The sequence below is a fragment of the Myxocyprinus asiaticus genome, chromosome 27 (genome assembly GCF_019703515.2).
Source record: "Myxocyprinus asiaticus isolate MX2 ecotype Aquarium Trade chromosome 27, UBuf_Myxa_2, whole genome shotgun sequence".
Lineage (NCBI taxonomy): Eukaryota > Metazoa > Chordata > Actinopteri > Cypriniformes > Catostomidae > Myxocyprinus > Myxocyprinus asiaticus.
This window is the reverse complement of record NC_059370.1, coordinates 2,856,948-2,879,149: the sequence shown is the minus strand read 5'-3', so window position 1 is coordinate 2,879,149 and position 22,202 is coordinate 2,856,948. Positions and strand designations below refer to the sequence as shown.

The 22,202-nt window shown below is 38.8% G+C and overlaps 1 protein-coding gene across 1 annotated transcript in view; it reads right to left on the bottom strand.

Moving 5' to 3' along the window:
* The window catches only part of LOC127418147 (X-linked interleukin-1 receptor accessory protein-like 2), a 514,339-nt gene that overhangs the window by 39,039 nt on the left and 453,098 nt on the right, over window positions 1-22,202 (bottom strand). The window contains exon 6 of the mRNA XM_051658565.1: window positions 6,168-6,242. Within this exon, the coding sequence (XP_051514525.1) occupies window positions 6,168-6,242 (75 nt within the window). The remainder of the gene's footprint in view (window positions 1-6,167; window positions 6,243-22,202) is intronic.

Below are 22,202 nucleotides of genomic sequence, written 5' to 3'. Positions count from 1 at the left end.
TATCCTTTGTGCTCTGGCTTCTGAAAATGTCACTATGACAGAATTTACAAAGACACATTCACTGTGCAGTAGACAATTTAATTGCATGACACTGAGCAAATGGACTTCCTGTCGAGTGGCTGTAGATCTCAAGTGCTAAAGGAGTCATGTAACACACAGTGATCAAGTCGTTTATTGAAATACAGAGAGATAGTTGACATTTCAAGGGCTCTGAAAGTTCATTCCAGTGTGGTCTTTGTGTGGAATAATGTGCTATAATTTAGCAGGAACTGACAGATTAAATATGAGAAACCTAAAGATATTTTGCTCCTGACAAAAGCCTTGGTTTTATGTTGGTTGAACGAGGAAGCTTAGAAATGCATGCAGACAGGAATGAATGCTTTGAGAAGAAGAAGGAGAGTAAGAAAGATGAACAGAGAAATGTCTCTTGTATCTGCTCTGGATTGATTGTGTCATATGGATAAATTGACAGAAAAAAAGGACTTTTCTACAGCAGCATACTGCAGTGCTGAACATGACGTTACAGACAAAAGGACGGCCTGACTATTTGAATTTATTGCACATTATTGTGTTATGGTGGATATTTTGGATCCAGTCACATTACGGATCTCCGTTTAAGGGTGATAGTGTTTTTCTTAGTCTTTTGTGGCAGGTGAAAATATACTGTGTGTATATACAACTGGTCCTTTTATGAAAGTTAACACTACAGCAAATGTCAGCTGACAAGGTAAAGATGCCTTATATCAGGACCGTTTCTGAGCATATGGGGGCCCCCAAGCGAAATCTTACTTGGAGGGCCCCTGCAAACCCCCCTGTTGGCTAGAGGGCCCAAAGCGCCTGCTTATACCACTTATAGCTAGAAATAGTGTTGGGCAAAAAAGTAATCCACTATGGATCATTGGCATAGCCACAGGTGTGCCAGAGTGTGTTTTTTGTTTTGTCTTGATGCTTAATAATAGTAACTAGCAGGGGTGTAAAAATGCAAAAAATTTTGCTGAAACTTCAGTGCATCGATTTCGGAATTGCCGCTCCTGGGCAGATATGTAAACAAGCTTCATACAAGTGCAGCTCCTATCTACTTGAATGGGGAAAGACCAAAATCTCCAAAATGGTTGGTCAAGATTACGATCAAAGAACATATATAAAGAGTGCAATATTGAAAAAAATATTATCCAATATTTTCAAAGTTGTTCAAGCCTAAATGTTTGGTATTAATGTTTGTTTTCTAAGTTTAATCACTTAGATGTACAGTATATAGGCATATATACAGTATAATAATTATTCCAAGCAAAATCTAATTTAAAAAACACGGTTTTCGGCCCAGTGTGTCCAGAAGTTTTGGTTTCGGACAAGAATTTTCATTCAGTTGCATCACTAAACATTTGGAGAATACACAAGGAAAGGTAGGCTACTGTACTGTGCCTTAATTCATGATTTGTTTTGTCATTAATTTGTTATACACCATTAAGTTGTTAATACTGTGACCCGTTTTAAAGATCATACTTATTTGTCCAGCCGGTGGTTTCCCCTCTTTCTTCTCACTCTTCCCCCCAGGTTGGTGAATCCACTGCTGCGGGTACGGTCATAACGTCTGGGCCGGCTTGCTGGAGTTGCGGGGAGCCAGGGCACTTCCAAGATCAATGCCCAGCAATGGAGCTGGGAGTATTGGTCCGGGTCCCCGACACCCCACAGGCTGCCCTCAATCAAGCTGGAACATACCGCATACCTGTGAGTATCAGGGGAAGTACATATCAAGCCTTGGTGGATACCGGTTGTAATCAGACCACTATCCACCAATGTTTCAAAATGAGGCTTTGGGCACGGGGCGGAAAGTGAAGTGTGTGCACAGTGATATTCAAAGTTACCTTATAGTGACAGTCACTATTCATTTTCGGGGACAGAAACATAGTATCGAGGCTGCGGTTAATTCCCGTCTCACCCATCCACTAATTTTGGGAATTAATTGGCCGATGTTTACTAATTTATTGAGGGGAATGTGTGTGGATGGGTCCTGCGACAAAGCGTTCTGGTGTGTGGTGTGTGACTCGCTGGCTGGGGAGGCGGAGCCAGGGCCGTCTACGTCAGCTCCATGTCAGGATGACGTAAGGGAGGGGTAAGTCCTGGCTTCCCCAGTCCTTAGAGGATTCCCCGCTGGGGATTTCCTTTTGGAGCAGTCATGAGATGAGACCCTTAGGCACGCCTTTGATCAAGTGAAAGTGATTGATGGTCAATGTCTCTGGCCAGATGTTGAACTCACTTATCTGTACTTTTCAATTATCAGAGATAGGTTGTATCGAGTGACACAGGACGCTCAGACAAAAGAAGATACAACCCAGCTGTTGATACCGAGGAGCTGTCGGGAAATGCTATTCCAGATGGCTCATCATAATCCAATGGCAGGTCACTTAGGGTGAGAAAAAACATTAAACCGGCTAATTTCTATTGGTCATGTATTCACGGGGATGTCGAGGATTCATGCGGTATGCTGTCAATGCCAGTTGGTGAATCCACCGGTCACCCTAAGGGCACCATTGCGCCCTCTGCCGTTAATCAAGCTCCCCACACTGATCAAGGCACAACTTTCATATCAAGTTCACTATGCGAACTATACAAATTATTGGGTATTAAATCGATTTGCACCAGTGTTTACCACCCAAAAACAGACGGGTTGGTGGAACAATTTAATAAAACCCTGAAAAATGTGATTCATAAGTTCGTCTGCGAGGACGCTAGGAATTGGGATAAGTGGCTCGAACCCTTATTATTTGCATTTCGAGAGGTTCCGCAAGCCTCCACAGGGTTTTCCCCACTCGAGCTACTGTATGGGTGTTGACCACGTGGCATGCTCGACGTCATGTGGGAAGCATGGGAGGAGGGACCTTCAAATAGTAAAAACAAAATTCAGTTCTTCAAACGTTCTTGATCTTAGAGCAAAACTCCACACGTTGAGTCAGCTAACACTGGAGAGTTTGCTCCAAGCACAAGAATGTCAAAACCGGCTGTATGATAGGGGAGCTCAGCTACAGGAATTTGCACTGGGAGACAAAATGCAAGTGGCAAGGGCACTTTGAGGTCACATGACGATTATGAGGTAAAACGAACAGATAGAGGGGATAGAGGCGGAGCTCGGGCCGGAGGTGGACTTCAAAGCCAATCACCTCAACCCGACCACTTGCGGAGACCACCTCTCACCGTCTCAGCTCACAGATTTTGCCAAGTTGCAGAAAGAATTTGCGGATGTGTTCTCACCTCTATCTGGTCATACAAACCTCATACAGCATCATATCGAGACTACACCCGGGGTAGTGGTATGTACTCGTCCCTACCGACTTCCCAAGCACAAGAAAAAAGATGTACGAGAAGAATTGGATGCAGTGCTCGAGATGGGAGTAATAGAAGAATCCAACAGTGACTGGTCCAGCCTGGTAGTGCTGGTTCCTAAGAGCGATAGGTCAGTCTGGTTCTGCGTGGATTATCGAAAGGTAAACGTGGTGTCTAAATTTGATGCATACCCAATGCCTCATATTGATGAACTGCTCGATCGGTTAGGCACAGCTCGTTTTTATTTGACACTGGATTTGACAAAGGGCTATTGGCAAATCCCCTTAACCTCAATATCCCATGAGAAAATGGCCTTCTCCACACCGTTCGGCTTACACCAATTAATGACGCTTCCGTTCGGTTTGTTTGGGGCTCCGGCTACATTCCAGTGGCTCATGGACCGAATCCTCAGACCGCACAGTGCTTATGCCTATCTAGATGATATCGTTATTCACAGTAATGATTGCCAGTGGCATCTGCAAAATCTGTGGGCTGTCCTGAGATCGTTGAGACGAGCTGGGCTCATGGCAAACTCGAAGAAGTGCGCAATTGGGCTGGTGGAGGTACGGTATCTGGGCTTCCACTTGGGCCACGGGCAGGTGCAGCCCCAAATTGATAAAACCGCAGCGATTGCAGCCTCCCCGAGATCTAAGACCAAAAAGGAGGTAATACAGTTCCTGGGGCTGGCTGGCTATTATTGTAGGTTTGTACCTGGCTGTCACCAGTCTGCTGACCGATCTTACTAAAAAAGGCAGCACCAGATCCGGTCCAGTGGATGGAGCAGTATCAACAGGCATTTATGCAGGTGAAAGTTGTACTTTGTGGCAGGCCGCTTTTACATACACCTGACTTCTCTCTCCCTTTCGTTTTACAGACAGACGCTTCATAAAGGGGGTTGGGGATGGTGCTCTTGCAGGAAGTGGAGGGGGAGGAACGGGCAGTGCTGTACATTAGTCGGAAGCTCCCTTTGAGACAGACTAAGTACAGCACCGTAGAGAAGGAAGGTTTGGCCATTAAGTGGGCAGTCCTCACTCTCCACTACTACCTGCTGTGGTGGGCCTTCACCCTCTGTTCAGACCACACCCCGCTCCAGTGGCTCCACCACATGAAGAATACTAACATGTGGATCATCCGTTGGTATCTGGCGTTACAGCCTTTTAAGTCGAGGTGGTCCACAGACCAGGGGCGCAGATGGCTGTCACAGATTTCCTCTCCAGAAAGGGGAAGGGGAGTGGTGGGCAGGCCAGATGGCTCGGGCAGTCGGGGGGTGTGTGGCGAGGGCGTGGTTGAGCATCCATCCAGGGAGACGGGAAGCAGTAAGGATTCATCCCTGGGTGATAATTAAATCTTACAGCTGTTTCTTGTTGCAGTAATTCGAGACGAGCGTTAAGAGGAGCCCATGCCAGAGCCCAGACAGAGAGAGAGTGTTACACATGCTGAAGCTACATGAGTGTGCTTAAAAAAACTATACAGACTATATTGAGAGTGAATAAAGAAGTGTGACGATACCTGAACCCCGCTTCCTCATTTTTGCAACGTCCAGACATGTTACACTAATCTAGATAGATTATCAATTATTGTCAATCTATCAAATTATCAATCTATAAAAGCCTAATATTTTATATTCCAGCAACAGGCCTTCCTATTCTAAAGGTGTCATTTATATTATATTTATATATATATACAGTATTTATATATATAAATGAGCTCACTAAAAAAGTAGGCTATTTGACTGATGGATCTAAACATACTGCTCTGTGAAAGTGTCAGAATTGCTGTATCTGCAGCCTCTATTTATCCTGCAGGTTCCCACACAAAAATAAAAATAGAAAGTGGGGAAAATAATGAAATGTTCATATTGATTGTTCATGTAGGAGGTTAAAAATGATCTTTTAGAAGCTAATCACTAAAATGAAAAACACGAATATTACAACAGCAAACACCTCTTTCACTTGACAATAATTACATTCCCACATTTGTGTCGATTTCTCCAAATTGTCAATTTGCTGAGCATTGCTAAACATGCAATGAACCGGCTATTTGTGTAACTATATTATTACACATTGCTGGAGGAAAATTCATTATAAGTCATGTAGAACTTAAATAATATAAGTCATACTAAATAATATGCACTTTTAAAATATTTTAAGGGCCAAGCACTGTTATGCACACCAAAAATATCTGCTGTGCTTTTTGGAATGCAGGGGCTAGTTGTCACACATATTTTTGCACATTATATTTTTTTGTTGCTTTGTATGTATTATTCCTCGTTTCATAGTTGTTTAACTCATAAAATGCTGTAGAGGGGCATGTTGTCACAAAAGGTCAATATGTGTTCAACAAGTGGTATATTTTTTCCTGGGCAAAAATTGTGACAGTTTTCCCTTGTGTCTTTAGTGCTTTAATGTAAGCCAAAAAAAAAAAAAAAAAAAAGAAAACAAGAAAGGTAATTAGTTTACAGAGATTTTGCATGCAAAATGTCAGATTTTTAAAAGAGATTTAGTTTTCAATTCTAGTCATTCTGTGGTTTAGATAAGCAGGTCCAGTTGATTTTGCTTCATAAACATTCGCTCAAATATGTTCAACATTAAACAGACACATGAGCCTGATTTGTGTTTTGTCTGTCAGATTGCCCTCCATTTTGAACAACAATGAACTGTCCCATACAAACAGGCCATCTAACACTCTAACACATGACTGTAGAGATTAAGCACTTATATAAAATAGAAAAAGGCGCCTCTTTTATTCGCTTTGACTAATGACACTTTTCCTCTTTGTGTATGCTCTGTTATTATTTAGTGTGGAGATGAAGTGGCATGTTTGCGTGATTGTGAAGAGAGACTCACCAAGCTGTACATCTATAACACTGGCCTGTCTGTCAGATGGGAACAAGACTTTTGGTGGTCTGGTCGTGAGAAGTGCTGTAAAAAATAAACACACATTAGCAATGCAACATACAGTGGCTCACAAACTTTTTTAAACTATGGCACCTCTTTAAAGGACAAGTGGGCGTGGGTGGGAATGTGTGTTCTATCTGTGTGTGTATGCGTGAAATTCTGGGTGTACTGTATGTAAATGAAGTGGTGCAATTTGCTATTTTCATAAGACACAGATCATTGCACTAAGACTTTTGAGAAGCATGTCTATTCTCTGCACAACATCTAAAATACATTTCTGCATTTGCAGTTTAGCATTTCCACCATCAGATGATATCAAAGAATTATCGATCACTTTTAATACTAGCCATGATTAATGTGTCAGTAGATCAACATGATTAATAATAATAACAATATGTTTAATTTTTATAGTGCCTTTCCAAAGCTCAAGGATGCTGTACATAATTGAATCATATAATTGAATCACAAAAATTAATCAGAGAAACATATGAAAAATATACATTACAAAACAATGAACAATAAGAGAGCAGCAAAGCATGTTTCAAGCATTCCCAAGAATAGTGAATAAAAGCAAACTTTTCAGCACATTTTCTTTCAACATTCAGTTTTCAAAATCAATTGCTTTTGTTGCCTAATGTGCATACAGTATGTGCTGACAATATTTCTGTAACAACTGCGGTGATCACTTTTTAAATCTGTAGATTTGACCGCACTCCACAAAACTAAGCAGTTTTATATAAATACATTTGATTGAATCAGACGCTTTCAAATGCTCCACAAAATGTGTGATAAATGTTCAGCAAAGCAGTGTAACTAAACTATCACCATAAAAGCTTAAACGTGCACTCCGGTCCGCACAACTGATGAAGACTGAATGCTGAGGCTCGTGCCTATTAACACTGAGTTTTGCACATAGAGTGCTCTGGTATTTCAGATGGCAAGACAATTTGATAAAAAAATCAGTCGGAGGGCCAGACAAAGATGGTTGGCGGGGCGGATTTGACCCACGGGCCGCCAGTTGACTAGCCTTGTTCTAATGCATTAGGCCTACATACAGTCTACAGTGTATTTACCAAATTCCTATAAATAGGCTGTCTTCATTTATATCGACGTTGCTTGACAGGGAATAGAATATATAAAAGGACGCAGATGGTGCAATAACCAGAGAAAAACCTTTAGAATTAAATTGCAGTCGACGCAAGTTTTAGCTACTGAAATTTGATTGGCTGCTGGCTATTTTTGTTATTTTAAGGACATGTAAGTGCTTGAGTCAAAGGGTGTGTCTCATTTCGAAGGCTGGTGCCTTTGTAGACAGCGGCATACCGAGCGTCCTCAACTTTACTTAACGAATTAGCTTAGTTTAAACGAGATGGCCTTTGTAGGACAAAGGGAAACAGAACGTATCATGGTTGCTATGACAGCACACATCGCTCTCAACCAGCACAATCGCTCTGAGTGAGAAGGGAATCTCTAAGGTAGACTTTAGGAGAGTTATAAGAATGTACAGAGAAAAGAAAATGGAGCTGTATTTTTATATTTACTTTCTATATATTTAGAAGTGGACAAAATTTGGCATGCATCCAAATGTTTTCTTGTGGTGTCAAAAAGTTTACCAAGTTTCGTTAAGTTTGGACTTCATGTTAAGAAGATATAGGTTGATAAGTGAAAATGAGTCATGCCCAAACATTTTATTGGCTTGTAATCCCAAAATGCTTTGACGAATCAAAATTCTTTGAACAACTTTTTAGTCAGGAGGGTCCCTAGTTTAGGACAAATGGCCTAGGAGGACTTTTATTTTTTCTTTACCAAAAAATGTATACTGGCGGAGATTTTTTTTTATACAGCATCATAGATAGAAATTTAGTTTGGCTTAACTTAAGGAATCAGAAAAAAAATAATTTTAATTCTATCCATTACAGTAATAGAGTTATAGCAAAAAAAGGTAAATTAATTTATTAAAGCGCCACTTGGTGTCGGATGGGTGTATGTGCATATGCCTGAGTAGCGGTTGGGATTTGGGACCATCTGGCCAAGTTTGTTTTTTTAGGGTGAAAATAAATAAATAAAATAAATACATAATACAAAATACAAATAGGAAAATCAGTAAAAAAAAAAAAAAAAAAAAATACACACATGGTTAGTGAATGAGGTCCAATGTGTTTTGTACACTGAATTATTGGCCAAGAGCAACACACAATCAAAATTTAAAGAAATTTCTAGAATTAAATGATCAATAAATCAGTTCATGGTAATATTAATACATTTCAATGTTCGACTTAAACATCATTTTTGTTTACTTTTGTACGATAGACAATTTTGGTATTGTGTTGGGTCACCACTTGATCCAAATCCTGAGGCAAAACCAGTTGAGACCTTCTGCTATACGTTGTTGTCTATTGAGTATATTTGCAGGGCAAACTGACTCAGTCTCTTGTGGTAACCCCTCAAAGAGAGTAAGAAGTCAAGGAGATTTTGGTTCCTGATGCGCTGCATAAACGCTTGTCCATTTGGCCGTTTAATTGTGTGTCTCTATTGTGTAGGATTACGGTGAGGGATGAAGCAGGGACCCTCATCCTTCTTGAGAGGGCAGCTGCAGCTTTAGCATGCAAATGAAAGCTATCATTCTTGTCAACAAAGACTGGACCATTCACCCGACCACCCTCACTGAATCGACAGCTCTTTATCAGCTCACAAACTCTACACCTCCTCTACTGCCACTAGATCCTGGAATACCTAAGGGATAATAAACTGTAAACAGGTCATCATCGCAAAATAAACCCTGACAAGTTTATTAGGGTCTTGCATAAGGAGTTGCTTTATTAATCATTAATTGCTTTAATAGTAAGTGTTCCTAAAACAGTTATGAACACATTAATTGAACATAAATGCATGTCCAGTTAATTTCATATATAAATGTTTATATAATTTCTTTATTAATTATTAACTTCTCAGTGTTCTCATAAAACAATTCTTTACCACTGGTTTGCATCAGCTGAAATAGACTAATTATGTATGATTAACAAGTTGTTTACGAAGGATGAAAAACCATTATCAAACTGCTTATATAAAGTATGAACTTATTAATCAATAATAAATAATTTGCTACAGAAAATATAAATGAATTACATACTATTTGTGTATACTCTAATAATGTATTAACAATGTAGGAACAATGGTTTATAAATCATGAATTACTATAAACGAATGTTTTACAAATACTTTATACCGTGTAGTTATTACATAATACTCAAACTCAGAATGATGCAACTGACCAAACACAAGAATTACAAAGTAACTACTGATATTGTGCATAACTTTCAAAAACATTTAGAGATAGCATGAAACTCAGTGATTTTATCTACTTTTTGAATTTGTAACATGATGATGCAACAGTGATGATGCAAAAGCCATTCCTACTATTTCCATTTGGGAAAAATATCACATTGTAAGAATGTGATATCTTGTTTAAAGTTTTCAATCTTTGAATCAAAACTGTGCAGCATGCTCTTATTGGCCTAAGGCAACATTAGGTTAGTGTGCTTGTTTCCAGCTGTACAGAAGCAAACCACAGACCAACTAACTTCAGTCCAAGCAAGATAAAAAAAACAAAATAAATAAAAAAAACAGAACAGAACAGACAAAATGCCATACATGATACACACATTTAGTCTAGTTTAAATTCAATCTTGTGTCATTCTATTAACACTTAAAATTTAATAAATACTAAACAGCCAGTATAAAGCATAATTAATAAAGATCAACAACATGAATTACATTTAAGGCACATTAAATAAAGCATGTCTACTGATCTCAAGTATCATAAGGCAATCGCTGCAATATTCATGATTTGTGTTGGTGTTTACTTTTGCTAAAGCACATGGGCTGAACTTAAAAACAATCTGTGGGTCTTTCCCCCATGCACAGTTGGGAAAAAGGGAATATAAAAACTGTCAAACTGTTTGTGTAAAGGTTTTTGGAAATATTTACCAATATTAAAGTTCAAAACCAGTGGCAGCTAAAAATGGCGGGGTTAATATTCAGTTAGCCTGTGCATGTTGATGCTGTAACTACACCATTATGCAGACAAAAATATTTTTCCATTGATAGCCATTCAAAAGTAGCAGTGTATTTGAAAGATATATATATATATATATATATTATTTCTTTATTTTTTGCATGCAACATATCACTCATATATATTTCATTATATTATAGTAGCTAGATGTTTGGCCAGTGATTGATTATTCTGGAGAGCTCTTAACAGCTCAAAATAGACTTGGGTTTTTCTCTGTCTGCTGCGAGGAGTTCAAATATAGAGTGATGCCATAAATTCAGCATTGCATCTCTAAGTCTCTGACAATGGCCTTCCACAAGCATACAGCAACTGTCTGTGAGATTCAGGTATACGTCACAATAGATGATGACCTTTTGACTCTGAGCATCTGGACCTATGACAGCCTGACCTCTGTCAGCACACACACGTTCATTCCTATTCTATAGACATATGTATCCCTTTTTATTTGTATATTTATTTAAATATAAAACACTCATGCCATCTTCATTAAACTTGTAATACTAAAAGATCAATAATTATATATCAATCTCACTTAAATCTAAAGGGGGCTACAGTACTTTTTTTAATTCTCACCTCTTATTCAGACTGAATGATTATTTAAGTATACATCCTTCATTCTAGCCCTTCTCTTGAGTCACTTGTTTCCCAGCAAGATACGCAATCATGTGCTGACTTACATTTACATTGTTGTTCTTGGTAAATACCTTTAACAAAAACGTAAACATGCAGTTACAAAGACAGTTCACCCCAAAGTGAAAATGCTATCGTGATTACTCGATCTCATATTGTTCCAAGCTCATATGATTTTTTCTCTTCTGTGGAACATAAAAGGAGATGTAAGGCAGAATGTCCCAGTCACCAATTTACTTTCATTAATCTTTTATTTGTTCATAAAATGAAAGTGAATGTTGACTGAGACATTCTGCCAACCATCTCTTTTTGTGTCCCACAGATGAAAGAAAGTCATATGAAACATGAAGGTGAGAGATGACAGAATTTACATTTTTCTGTTAAAAAATTTAACCTTTGGGAGTTCAAGTCAATTCTACCAGTATAAAGTTGACAAAATGCACAGAACATAAACAGATGAAATCGTGAAAGAGAGGACCTTGCTGCTAAATCAGTAATGATGTTTACTGAACAATAAAAATATGTATATTAAAATTATATTTTTAATTTTAGTCATGTATATTATTAATATCATTATTATTTATATTATTACTGTACAGTGGTGGCCAAAAATATTGGCACCCTTGGTAAATGTGAGCAAAGAAGGCTGTGAAAGAAAACCAGCATTGTTTATCCTTTTGATCTTTCATTAAAAAAATGCACAAAAATCTAACCTTTAACTGAAGTAAAACAATTGAAAGTGGGGAAATATCTCATTATTAAATAAATATTTTTCTCCAAAACACGTTGGCCACAATTATTGGCACCCCTAGAAATTCTTATGAGTAAAATATATCTGAAGTATATTCCCATTCATATTTTAAATTTTTCAGTGCACCTGGGTGACTAGGAACGTGAAATTGTTCAGCCATGACTTCCTGTTTCACAGGAGTATAAATATGAGGTAACACAAAGGCCAAATTCCCTTAATCATCAATCACAGTGGGCTAGACGAAAGAATATAGTTCTGGAGGTCACATGACGCCATGCGAGGAGCAGATGTGTAAGCGACGAGCTCTGTGCATTTTGCAAGTTTTTTTTATTATTTTCATGTTATAATCCGGTGAGATTCAATACACCCAGTTACATATTTGTTTTCTGAGGTAAACATGGCAAAGAAGTCAAAATCCTCAGGCTCTGGAGACATTAAAAGACACTTACGTGCTCAAGCTGAAACCTCTGATGGGCCTGCAGACCGGGGATTCGATTTGGATGGCGCGGCGGGAGAAATTCAGCGTCAAATGTCCAACATGTTTGTGATGCTGACGAAGGTTGTTGCTGACTTGGAGGATCTCGCTGTAATACGTTGATCGATTACGGAGATGGAAACAAAATTATCTGAGTTGGTTACAAGAGTGGCAGATGTTGAGAAACGGATCAATTATCTGGAGTTATCGGAAAGGGAATTATCCGCTAATCCGCTCGTGACCAAAATAGACCTGGAAAGCATTTTGGAAAAACTGGAAGATGTCGAAAAAGGAATAACGTACGGATTGTTGGAATTCCTGAGCATAAAGAAGGCAGAGATATGGTGAAATTCCAAGATGAGCTCTTCCCGAGTCTGCTCGACATAACAGGCCATAAGCTGGAAATTGAGCGAGCTCAGAGAGTCCCGGCTCACAGATCTGCTGAGGGAGATAGGCCCTGATCAATTCTGGCCAAATTTCTGAGATCTCCGATAAAGATCTCGTGTTGCGCCAGGTGAGGAGCAAAGGAATGCTTTCTTGGAAGAATCACAATATTTTCTTGTTCCCGGACTTTGCGAATTCAACAAAAGAGAAACACGATCGGTTCAAGGAATGTAAGAAACTCTTACATCAACGGAAGATCACTTTTGCACTGATGTTTCCGGCCAAACTGAGAATAGACACCAAGGACAGCTGCAAAGTATATTTATGCCCCAAGCAAGCACTGTTCTTCGCAGAAACAATGGGTGAGTAAACCATTGGGTGTTTCTCATGTGAGTGGACAGACTTCACAGTACATTGACTCGACTGCCTGAGGAAGCTAGGCGCCATTTTTGTTTGTTTTTGCGTTGGCCCCGCCTAGCGGCTGGAGTTTGTTTTTTGGAGTGACACTCCTTCAGAAGACTTTTGCATTGACAGAAGATCACTTTTACACTGAACTTCCCGGCCAGATTGAGAATGGACACTATGGATGACCGCAAAATTTCTACATGCCCACACAAAGGATGTCTTTTATAAAGTTGATGGACTGAGTAAGTCATGGTGTATTTTTTTAACGCGGCCTCCGAGAGAATTTGACTCTTGACCACCCGAGGAACCGGGACGCCTGTTTTGTTTCTTTTTATGCTGGTTCCGCCAAGTGGCTGGAGTTTGTTTTGTGGAATAACACTCCTTTGGTACAGTTGTGGATGAATCTGTTTGTTCTTTGTGCTTATGCCTCCTGTTGGCTGGAGTTTGTTTTTGTGGAGTATTTTTGCGGGACATTGGAATGATTACTTCATCTGCTGCACTCATAAACAGCCGGCTCACTGAACACTTGTTTGTTTGTCTGAGGAAACTGAATGGTTTTATATCGGCTGGAATTTGTTTTGTGGAGGAACACACCTTCAAGACAGTTCTGTGAATGAATCTACACGTTCTTTGTGTTTATTCTGCCTATTGGCTGGGGTCTGTTTTACAAAGTATTTTCTGTTATGTAATTTTGCCTCACAAAATTTGTGCAGAAGCACCGGACTTGAGCAATCCGATGGCAAAGTTGTTGCGGGGGCTCTCGTAGGCATACATGGACCTTTTGAGTTTAGAGGGATTGACGCCGGTTTGCGTTGTCATGCGCGGGGTTAATGCACATGTTTTTCTTTTTTCTGTTTGTTTTGTTCGGGGGGGAAGTTCGGGGTTTGATCGTTGCACTAATGGGGAATGTGGTCTGTATAATCTTGTTTTTGACACACAATTTATTTTTTTCTATTATATCAAAATGTCAAATGTTAATATGAGTGGTTTATCTTTCTCCACATGGAATGTGAATGGGTTGGGGCACCCTATAAAAAGAAGGAAGGGTTATTTCTTTTCTTAAGTGTAAGAAATGTGATATAGTGTTTGTTCAAGAAACACATCTTTCCTCGCAGGAAGCTGAAAAATTTGGGAAGATATGGGGTGGATATGTTTTCTTTAGTGCTGGCTCAAGTAAGAGCAGGGGAGTCATTATATTGATAAATAAACATCTACAATTCAAATGTCTCAAACAGAATATAGATAAATTAGGAAGTCATTATTGTTTTAGCAGACATTCAGGGGCAAAGGTTGATTTTGGCTAATATATACACACCTAACGCTGATGATCAGGGCTTTTTTTTTAGATCTTGAAGGGATGTTGCAAGCCACTTGCACCCCTCATGATATAATATTGGGATGAGACTTTAATCTTTTGATGGACTCAGTCCTCGATCATAGTGAAGCAAAAGTGTGTAAGCCACCAAGTGCAACACTGACGCTTCACAGGATGTGTAAAAATCTTGGTCTTACAGATAGTTGGAGACTTTTGAACCCATCTGGTAGGGACTATACATTTTTTTCATCAGTCCATAAGATTTATTCTAGAATAGATTTTTTTTTATATCCAAATCCCTCATTTCATCTGTTGTTGATTGCTCAATAGGAAATATCTTAGTCTCAGATCATGCCCTGGTGAGTTTAGAGGTGTTGCCATATACAGAGAAAAAGAAATCATATAGTTGGCGCCTTAATGTGTCCCTTTTGCAAAATCCTGATATCCAACAAATGTTAAAGACTAAAATCAGTGTTTATATGGAGACCAACTGGTCCTCAGTATCCTCTGTGGGCGTGGCTTGGGAGGCACTTAAGGTGGTTCTTAGGGGTAGGATCATACAGTCTGCCTCATTCACCAAAAAATCCAAAGCACAAAAACTTGTGGAGTTGGAAGGAAATATTAAAAGTGCTGAGGCAGAGCTGAAGCGCCGTATGTCATCTGATGGCCTCAGAGGATTGACCCGATTGAAATATAGATATACTGTAATACTATTTTGTCACGGAAAGTGGAGTTTTGGTTATTCAGGGCAAGACAGTCATACTTTGAGTCGGGGGACAAAGCAGGAAAACTTTTGGCTAGATATATAAAGCAGAGAGAGTCTTTTTCTGCCATTCCCTCAGTGAAATCTGCTGGTGGTGAAATATTTACCTCGGCCATTGATATTAATAATGCTTTTAAAGAATTCTACTTTGATCTTTATAGTTCCATGTCTTCGTCTACTGATGAGGATATTAGGAATTTTTGTGGAACCATTAGATCTTCCTAAACTGACGACTGAGCAAAGGAGTTCTCTTGATTCTGAGATAACCTTGGAGGAGTTTGATGAGGTAATTAAGGCCCTGCCTACAGGCAAGGCTCCGTGGCCTGACGGCTGACACTGAGTTTTTCAAATCTTATGCTACAGAACTGGCTCCACTTTTGTTAGAAGTTTATACGGAATCATTAAAGAATGGAAAGCTTCCACCAACCATGACACAAGCCCGGATCAGTCTGATTCTTAAAAAGGACAAAGATCCAAGCGAGGGTAGACGTTACTGTCCAATTTCCCTGATTCAGTTAGACGAAAAATATTTGTCAAAAATTCTGGCTAATTGATTAAGTAAAGTTATGACATCACTTATACATATAGATCAGGTGGGGTTTATTCGAGGCCATAGCTCTTCTGATAACATTAGGCGTCTCATCAATATCATGTGGTCAGTAGCGAATGATCAGACTCCGGTCGCTGCCATCTCACTTGACGCCGAAAAGGCCCTGTAGCGGCGGTACAAACAAATGGACTAATTTAAGATTTTTTTACTCTGGATAGGGGCACCCGGCAGGGTTGCCCTCTTTCCCCCTTATTGTTCTGTCTTGCCCTGGAACCATTAGCAGCCACGATAAGAAAGGAGGATGATTTTTCCAGGGGTGATTGCGGGAGGTGTGGCGCATAAGCTTCTGCTTTACGCAGATGATATTTTATTATTCGTCTCTGACCCTACTAGATCTATGCCTTGCCTCCACAGAATTATTCATTCCTTTCCAAGTTCTCATGATACAAAGTCAATTGGTCTAAATCCGAAGCTTTGGATATTTCCCCTGTTTCAATTGTTTTACTTCAATTAAAGGTTAGATTTTTGTGATTTTTATGAATGAAAGATCAAAAGATTTTTTTCACAGACTTCTTTGCTCATATTTACCAAGGGTGCCAATATTTTTGGCCACCACATAAAGGTCTACTTATATGATTAAAATGGACTGATTTACAAGACAGAGAAAATACCTGTATACATCAGATGGATCTCTAGAGAGATGGAGATGAGAGATGTGATGGGTGTTTGTAAGGATGAAGTTGTCAGTTTTAATCGTTTCTCTCCATTCTGCAGCCAAGTAGTTCCAGTTGCATTTTACACAAAGAATTTTAGCTGTTTCTGCCTTTCTTGTCAAAGTTGTTGTATTAAGAGTGAGCAGCACGATGTGACGAGACAAAACTATCGCTCCAATGTCGCGCACATGCACTGTAAATGGATTCGTTGGGCATAAACAGGAGTGATAGTTTTATGTTGCTCGCTTGCAGAGCCATTTGTATGTCAAATGAACAGGTTTAAACATCTATAAGTTCAGCAAATATGCTTCCTTTTGCTCACTGTCCGGTATCTTCATTTAAAGTGTTTTATTTAGATCGTTCCACTGACGAAACTCCAGAAAACATGAGCTGAATTTCAGGCCGTGTTTGAGTTCATATTCAGAGCTCTGACTTTTGATTGCAGATCTTGGCAAAAGAGAACACATTTTAAGACATTGTTGAGATCTCTTCTGACTCTCAAGAAGATACACATGTAAGATCACTGTGGTCTGTTTTTCTGAGGAGAAACATCTGAGAAGCAGGAGATTGAAGCAAAAGTCACCACTCGATCTCCATTTAATCTTGCTGCTGTCCAGCAGAAACAACTGAGATAATAAAGAGATCTTATTTTTCAGTAACACTTTTCAATAAGGTTGTATTTGTTAACATTAGTAAATGCATTAAGTATCATGAACGTACAATGAACAGTATGTTTCGACAGCATTTATTAATCTTGGTTAATGTTAATTTATAAAAAAATAAATGTTCACTGTTCCTTCATAATGCATTAAATACTGCTAGTGTATAACTCTTGTCATTCTAAAACTGTTTAATTTTCAACTATGTAGAAATGAACATAAACCAGGTTTAATTAATGCTGTGAAAGTATTGTTCATTGTTAGTTCATGTTAACTAATGTAGTTAACTATGTTAACAAATACAATATATTGTAAATTGTTACCGGTTTTTCTTTCCTGTGGGTCTTTTAAAGTGTGATCAAAATATCTTACCAGTACTGATCTTACTGTCTTAAATTTTAAACTTCATAAGTGCATAAATGTAACATTGAACCAGTTTGTAATGAATTACAGGACAAATTAGATGTTCAGAAAGTTGTGCTTTTCCTGACATGCAGTGGATGTATTATGCACAAAACAGCAGTAAGAAAAAATGTTGACATGGACCACTGAACTCTTGATTCATAATTGAGTTATTTACATGCATTTATGTACAAGAAAAGCAGTCTTTATGAAAATGAGTCTTATCACACAGTGACCGTCAAATTCATGAGAGTCACTGCTCTGTAATAATCTCATTAATTTAATGTGGAGTTACTACTTCTGACATGAAAGCTGCTGAAATTGAAACAAAACTTAATTTATATTATAACATGATGTGCTTGCCTTGCAATCCTTGAGCAACAGTAATGATGCTGAAATGTCCTTTATCCGCACAGGTTTTGTCAAGAAAGTTGCCCCAGCTTTGTGTCTGACATGATGATTACAGGCTCAATATGGTCAGGGTTAGAGCTCTGTCACCCTGTCAGGAACAAATCAAGGCACCTTCTGGCAATGGGCTGCAGCAGTTTCTACAAATGATTGCACAGACAACAACAAAGTGATTGCACAGACTTTGTGGTCCGATTTAGAGGATATCTTGTTTACTTGCTAACTGCCTTCAACCAAACTCTTGAACATCTTTCAAAGATTCACCAAGAATATCACAGACTTCAAACTATCAAATCTATTGACAATCTATCAAAACTAGAGTTCATTGCAGCAGCCTATATAAACTTGTTAACAAATCCCCCCCATCCCCCCCCAACCCAATCATCTCTTCTACACAGCAATTAGATTAAAGAAAAGCAAATGGATAATTTTCTTAACCCTTTCAGACCTCATACAAAGTTGATAAAACAACCAAGAATTACATAAAGTGTCCCGAGCTATAAAAAAGCAACAAAGAACCAATAAATTCATCCTCTTGGTCTCTCAGAAGTTGTAGCAGCCTGCTTATCAGATGTTGTTGGTTGCTTTAAGAACAAAGAAAGATGACCTTCATGACTTGTATATTCCTTAGAAACATAATGGCCTTGGGAATACATTACCAGCTGATGTCAGATAGGCAGGTACTGTAGGCTACTTCTTTAAAGCTCAGCTGGTATCAAAGGTGAATGACATTCTGGTTTGTTATATACTGTATTTCTGTTCTGTGACTTTTGAACCTATACCCAAGAAGAGAGAGGTTTAATTACATGACTGTATAGTCTCCATTTAGGAAAAACCATTTTGAGCAGACTAAACTGAAACCCCATACATGAAGCCCTGACACAGAGATATACCACTGCTTATGCAATAGTACATGTGTGAGGCCCTCGAGAGCATTTCCCTTATGCTTCCAAATACAGACTAGCCAGCTGAACTACTGTATGGGTGCTTAACAGGAGTGGGAAGAACATACTGTAAATGGCAATATATCGACTAAATCAATATGAAAGGAATGAAAATAATAAAGTAAAAGTTAAATACTTAAAGCATTTAAATTACCTGAATAAATTGCCTGTTGTAGAAAATAACTGAAACAATGTGTCCTAGCCAGGCATGAAGTGATAATGTAACAAGCGATAGAAGCTCTTCCATTATTATTATAAATAATAATGAAAAACTGTGGGACAGTTTTCTATTTTCATGATCATTTCAAAACGTAATGTACAGGCCCTATTTGTGTACAAGACCGCTACGTCTTAAGCGCATTGCTATTGGACATGTCCTACGTGCAAAGTCAGTTGGTATGCCCATGAAGTTTTGATACTTTTGTGCAAGCATGGGCTAAGTCTAGGCACAAGAGGGTTGGTGAAATAGCCTGCTCAAAGCGCGAATGGGTTTGGTCAAGTGCAATTTATTTCTGTGGTTGTTCTCCGGTTATTGTGCAGTCTGCATCCTATTATATATTCCATTCCCTGTCAAGCAGAAATATGGAGTGTGGTAGTGTAAATGGGTTGTATGCTATGTGTTAGAATGCTGGATGTATAATATAATTTGATGTAGGCTGCATTAAATTATAAAGAATAATTAATCATATTGATCTACTGACACACAAATCATGGTTAGTATAAAAAGTGATCAATTGCTCTGAGTTTAGACTTTGTACTAAGAACAGACATGAATCTCAGATGTCTAAAGTGCAATTAATTATTTATTACAGAAATTAGATTTTGCTCCGCTTCATTTATATAGACCTCCCATGTATACACACACAGTTTGCATGTGTACACCCACAGAGAGCACAAACACTCCCATCCAGGCCCAGTTGTGTTTTGCCCTGTCACGAAAATTGCACTTGGATTGGATTTAGCGCTCTCCTGAAAATAAGACGCAGTGCACGGTCATAGCGCATAGTGCTGCACCTAATGCAGGCATGAAAATAGAGCCCTACTTGTTAACCAAGTCAACAAAATTGTAATCATTCTGACATGTTGACAGAATATGTACTTGTCACTGGAATCTTGTGCCTGGTTAGGAAATGGTGTAAAGCTCCAGAAATCATTTCAACACTAAGCATGTGTAACGGGAGCCAGCTGGTACGTGATAGCTGTGCGGTATGTGTAAACCCCACTGGGGCCGGTTGCACCAGCTATACGTAAGTTACAACTTAGTTAGTTGTGGCGTAAATGGGCACTAAGTGTACAATTTACACACTACTAAATATTTGAGCGTTGCACCATTAAATTTAGGTAGGATGTAACCCTACGTATAAACTAAATATTTACAGAAGCCTCTGACCAGGAGTAAAATAAAAAAGCAGACTTATATTTTATGACATCAATGAGCTCATGTTTTGCGTGACAGGCTCCAATCCTTTCGACATACATTATGATGTTGATATTTACACTCGTTTACATTTACGAGAGAAAAAAACATGAATCCGTTCTAATGGTGCAGATTTCAGGGTGCGTCGCCTGGTGTCAAGTTTCAACATTCAAAATATATATATGATATTAAAATGAATAAATGTCTATTTTTCCAGCCTGTTGTATTAGTATTTATTTATCACCCCTCATTTATTTTAGATACAGTTCCTATATATTGCGGTTTACACAGGGCAAATATACTATTTGTCAAATCTACTTTTATTACGTATTGTATTTCAATGGGGATATAATTTATTACAGCTGACAGTTACATGAGCAAACAGGGTTTGAAAATCAACCGTATCAAGATCAGACTAAAATGCATGGCTTTTTAACACTTCTGTGTCAAATTTGAAGGCTGTTTATTGGATCAATACAGGTAAATGTCATATTATGCAACTACTAGGGGTGTAACGGTACACAGAAGTCACAGTTCGGTACGTACATCAGTTTTGGGGTCACGGTTCGATACGGGTTCTGTACAACAGGAAAAAGCAACAAATCCCAAATGCTAGGATTCTTATCATTTATTTTGAACAGACAGTAGTGCAAATTATAGTTTGTTCCACCTAGCGGCATTTAGTCCGCCCTGAGGTAGTTGGTACAATACAGCCTCCTTTAGTGTATTAAGCACTAAGCAGTAAACGGAATGCACTCTTGCATAGGCCATATATTTTTGTAGGATTGATAAAAAAACAAAAGGTATTTGGTCACAATCAGCTACAAAACTGAAAAGCATCTCTTGTGTTATAAAAGTACAAAATAAATAGAATAATGAAAAATAAAACTTGTGCATTAGGAGAAGCCATTCTTGTTTTGGGTTGGTGCATAGATGGTCTCCTCCTTTTTCTCTTTTTCCTGTTGTGGCGGTTAGCAAACTGCGTTGCATTACCGCGCACCCCTTCTGGATTGGAGTGTGGATTGCCTGTGACTGACTCAGATGTATTCTTCGTCTGACTGCATGCACCGAACTGTGACGTCAGTACCATGATGGTTCAGGACGAATACATGAACCGTTACACCCCTAGTGACTACGCATTACTTTATGGAGAGCTTATGACCTTAATTCTTGCCTTAAGAACAGGTGATGCAACCAAATTAAGCACTGACTTAGTTACAAACTAACAAGTAGTTACTAAGACCTTAGTGTGAACTTTACATCCCAACTTACGTAACACCTTACGCACAGTTGGTGCAACCCTACCCTGGTCTCAAGAGGCGCACTAGTGACTGACGCTAGAGGCTTTAGCCTCCTCGTTAGCGCACCCGCCTCCCATGCTGGCTGACGCCGGTTCGAATCCTGCTCGGAGCAGGTCGAGCAGGACCGGTTACACATGTAAGGAAAAAGGTAAAGTCCAAGACACAAATTTGGTTTCAACAAATACTCTTTTTGCAAGTTTTGGAAGTTTTGAGTTCTGAAACTTACAGTATGTTTTTATAGTACAATGACCTCTTATATGTTAAAAGAGGTCATTGTACTATAAAAACAAACTGTAAGTTTCAGAACTCAAAACTTCCAAAACTTGCAAAAAGAAACCAAACTGTGTACTTAGCAATCTACGTGTTGGTTTGGGAAACAGGTGTTACTCCCTTTAACTAACACCATATATTATATTAAAATGGAGTAACACCTGTTTCCCAAACCAACACGTAGATTGCTAAGTACACTATTAAAAAAATCCAGTTAAATTGACAATGAAAAGCTGACTGAACTGTGGTTGCCAGAAATTCGCAAAAAAAAAAAAAAAAAAAGAAGAATATAATATATAGTATGCCAAACACTGTATGCCAATGGAGTAGTATGTCCGAATCCTCAACATTCATTTACCAGTAAGCAAGAAATACCCAGATGATCCACTATTTCCAGCGAGTTTCGGAATTGCAGATGGACTGGACACTTTACAGTCCCATAATCGGAGCTGAGGTGATGTCACGTTCAAAAGGCTGGATTTAAAAGAACAGCAGTAAACCATGATTTGGCCAGCTCTAACA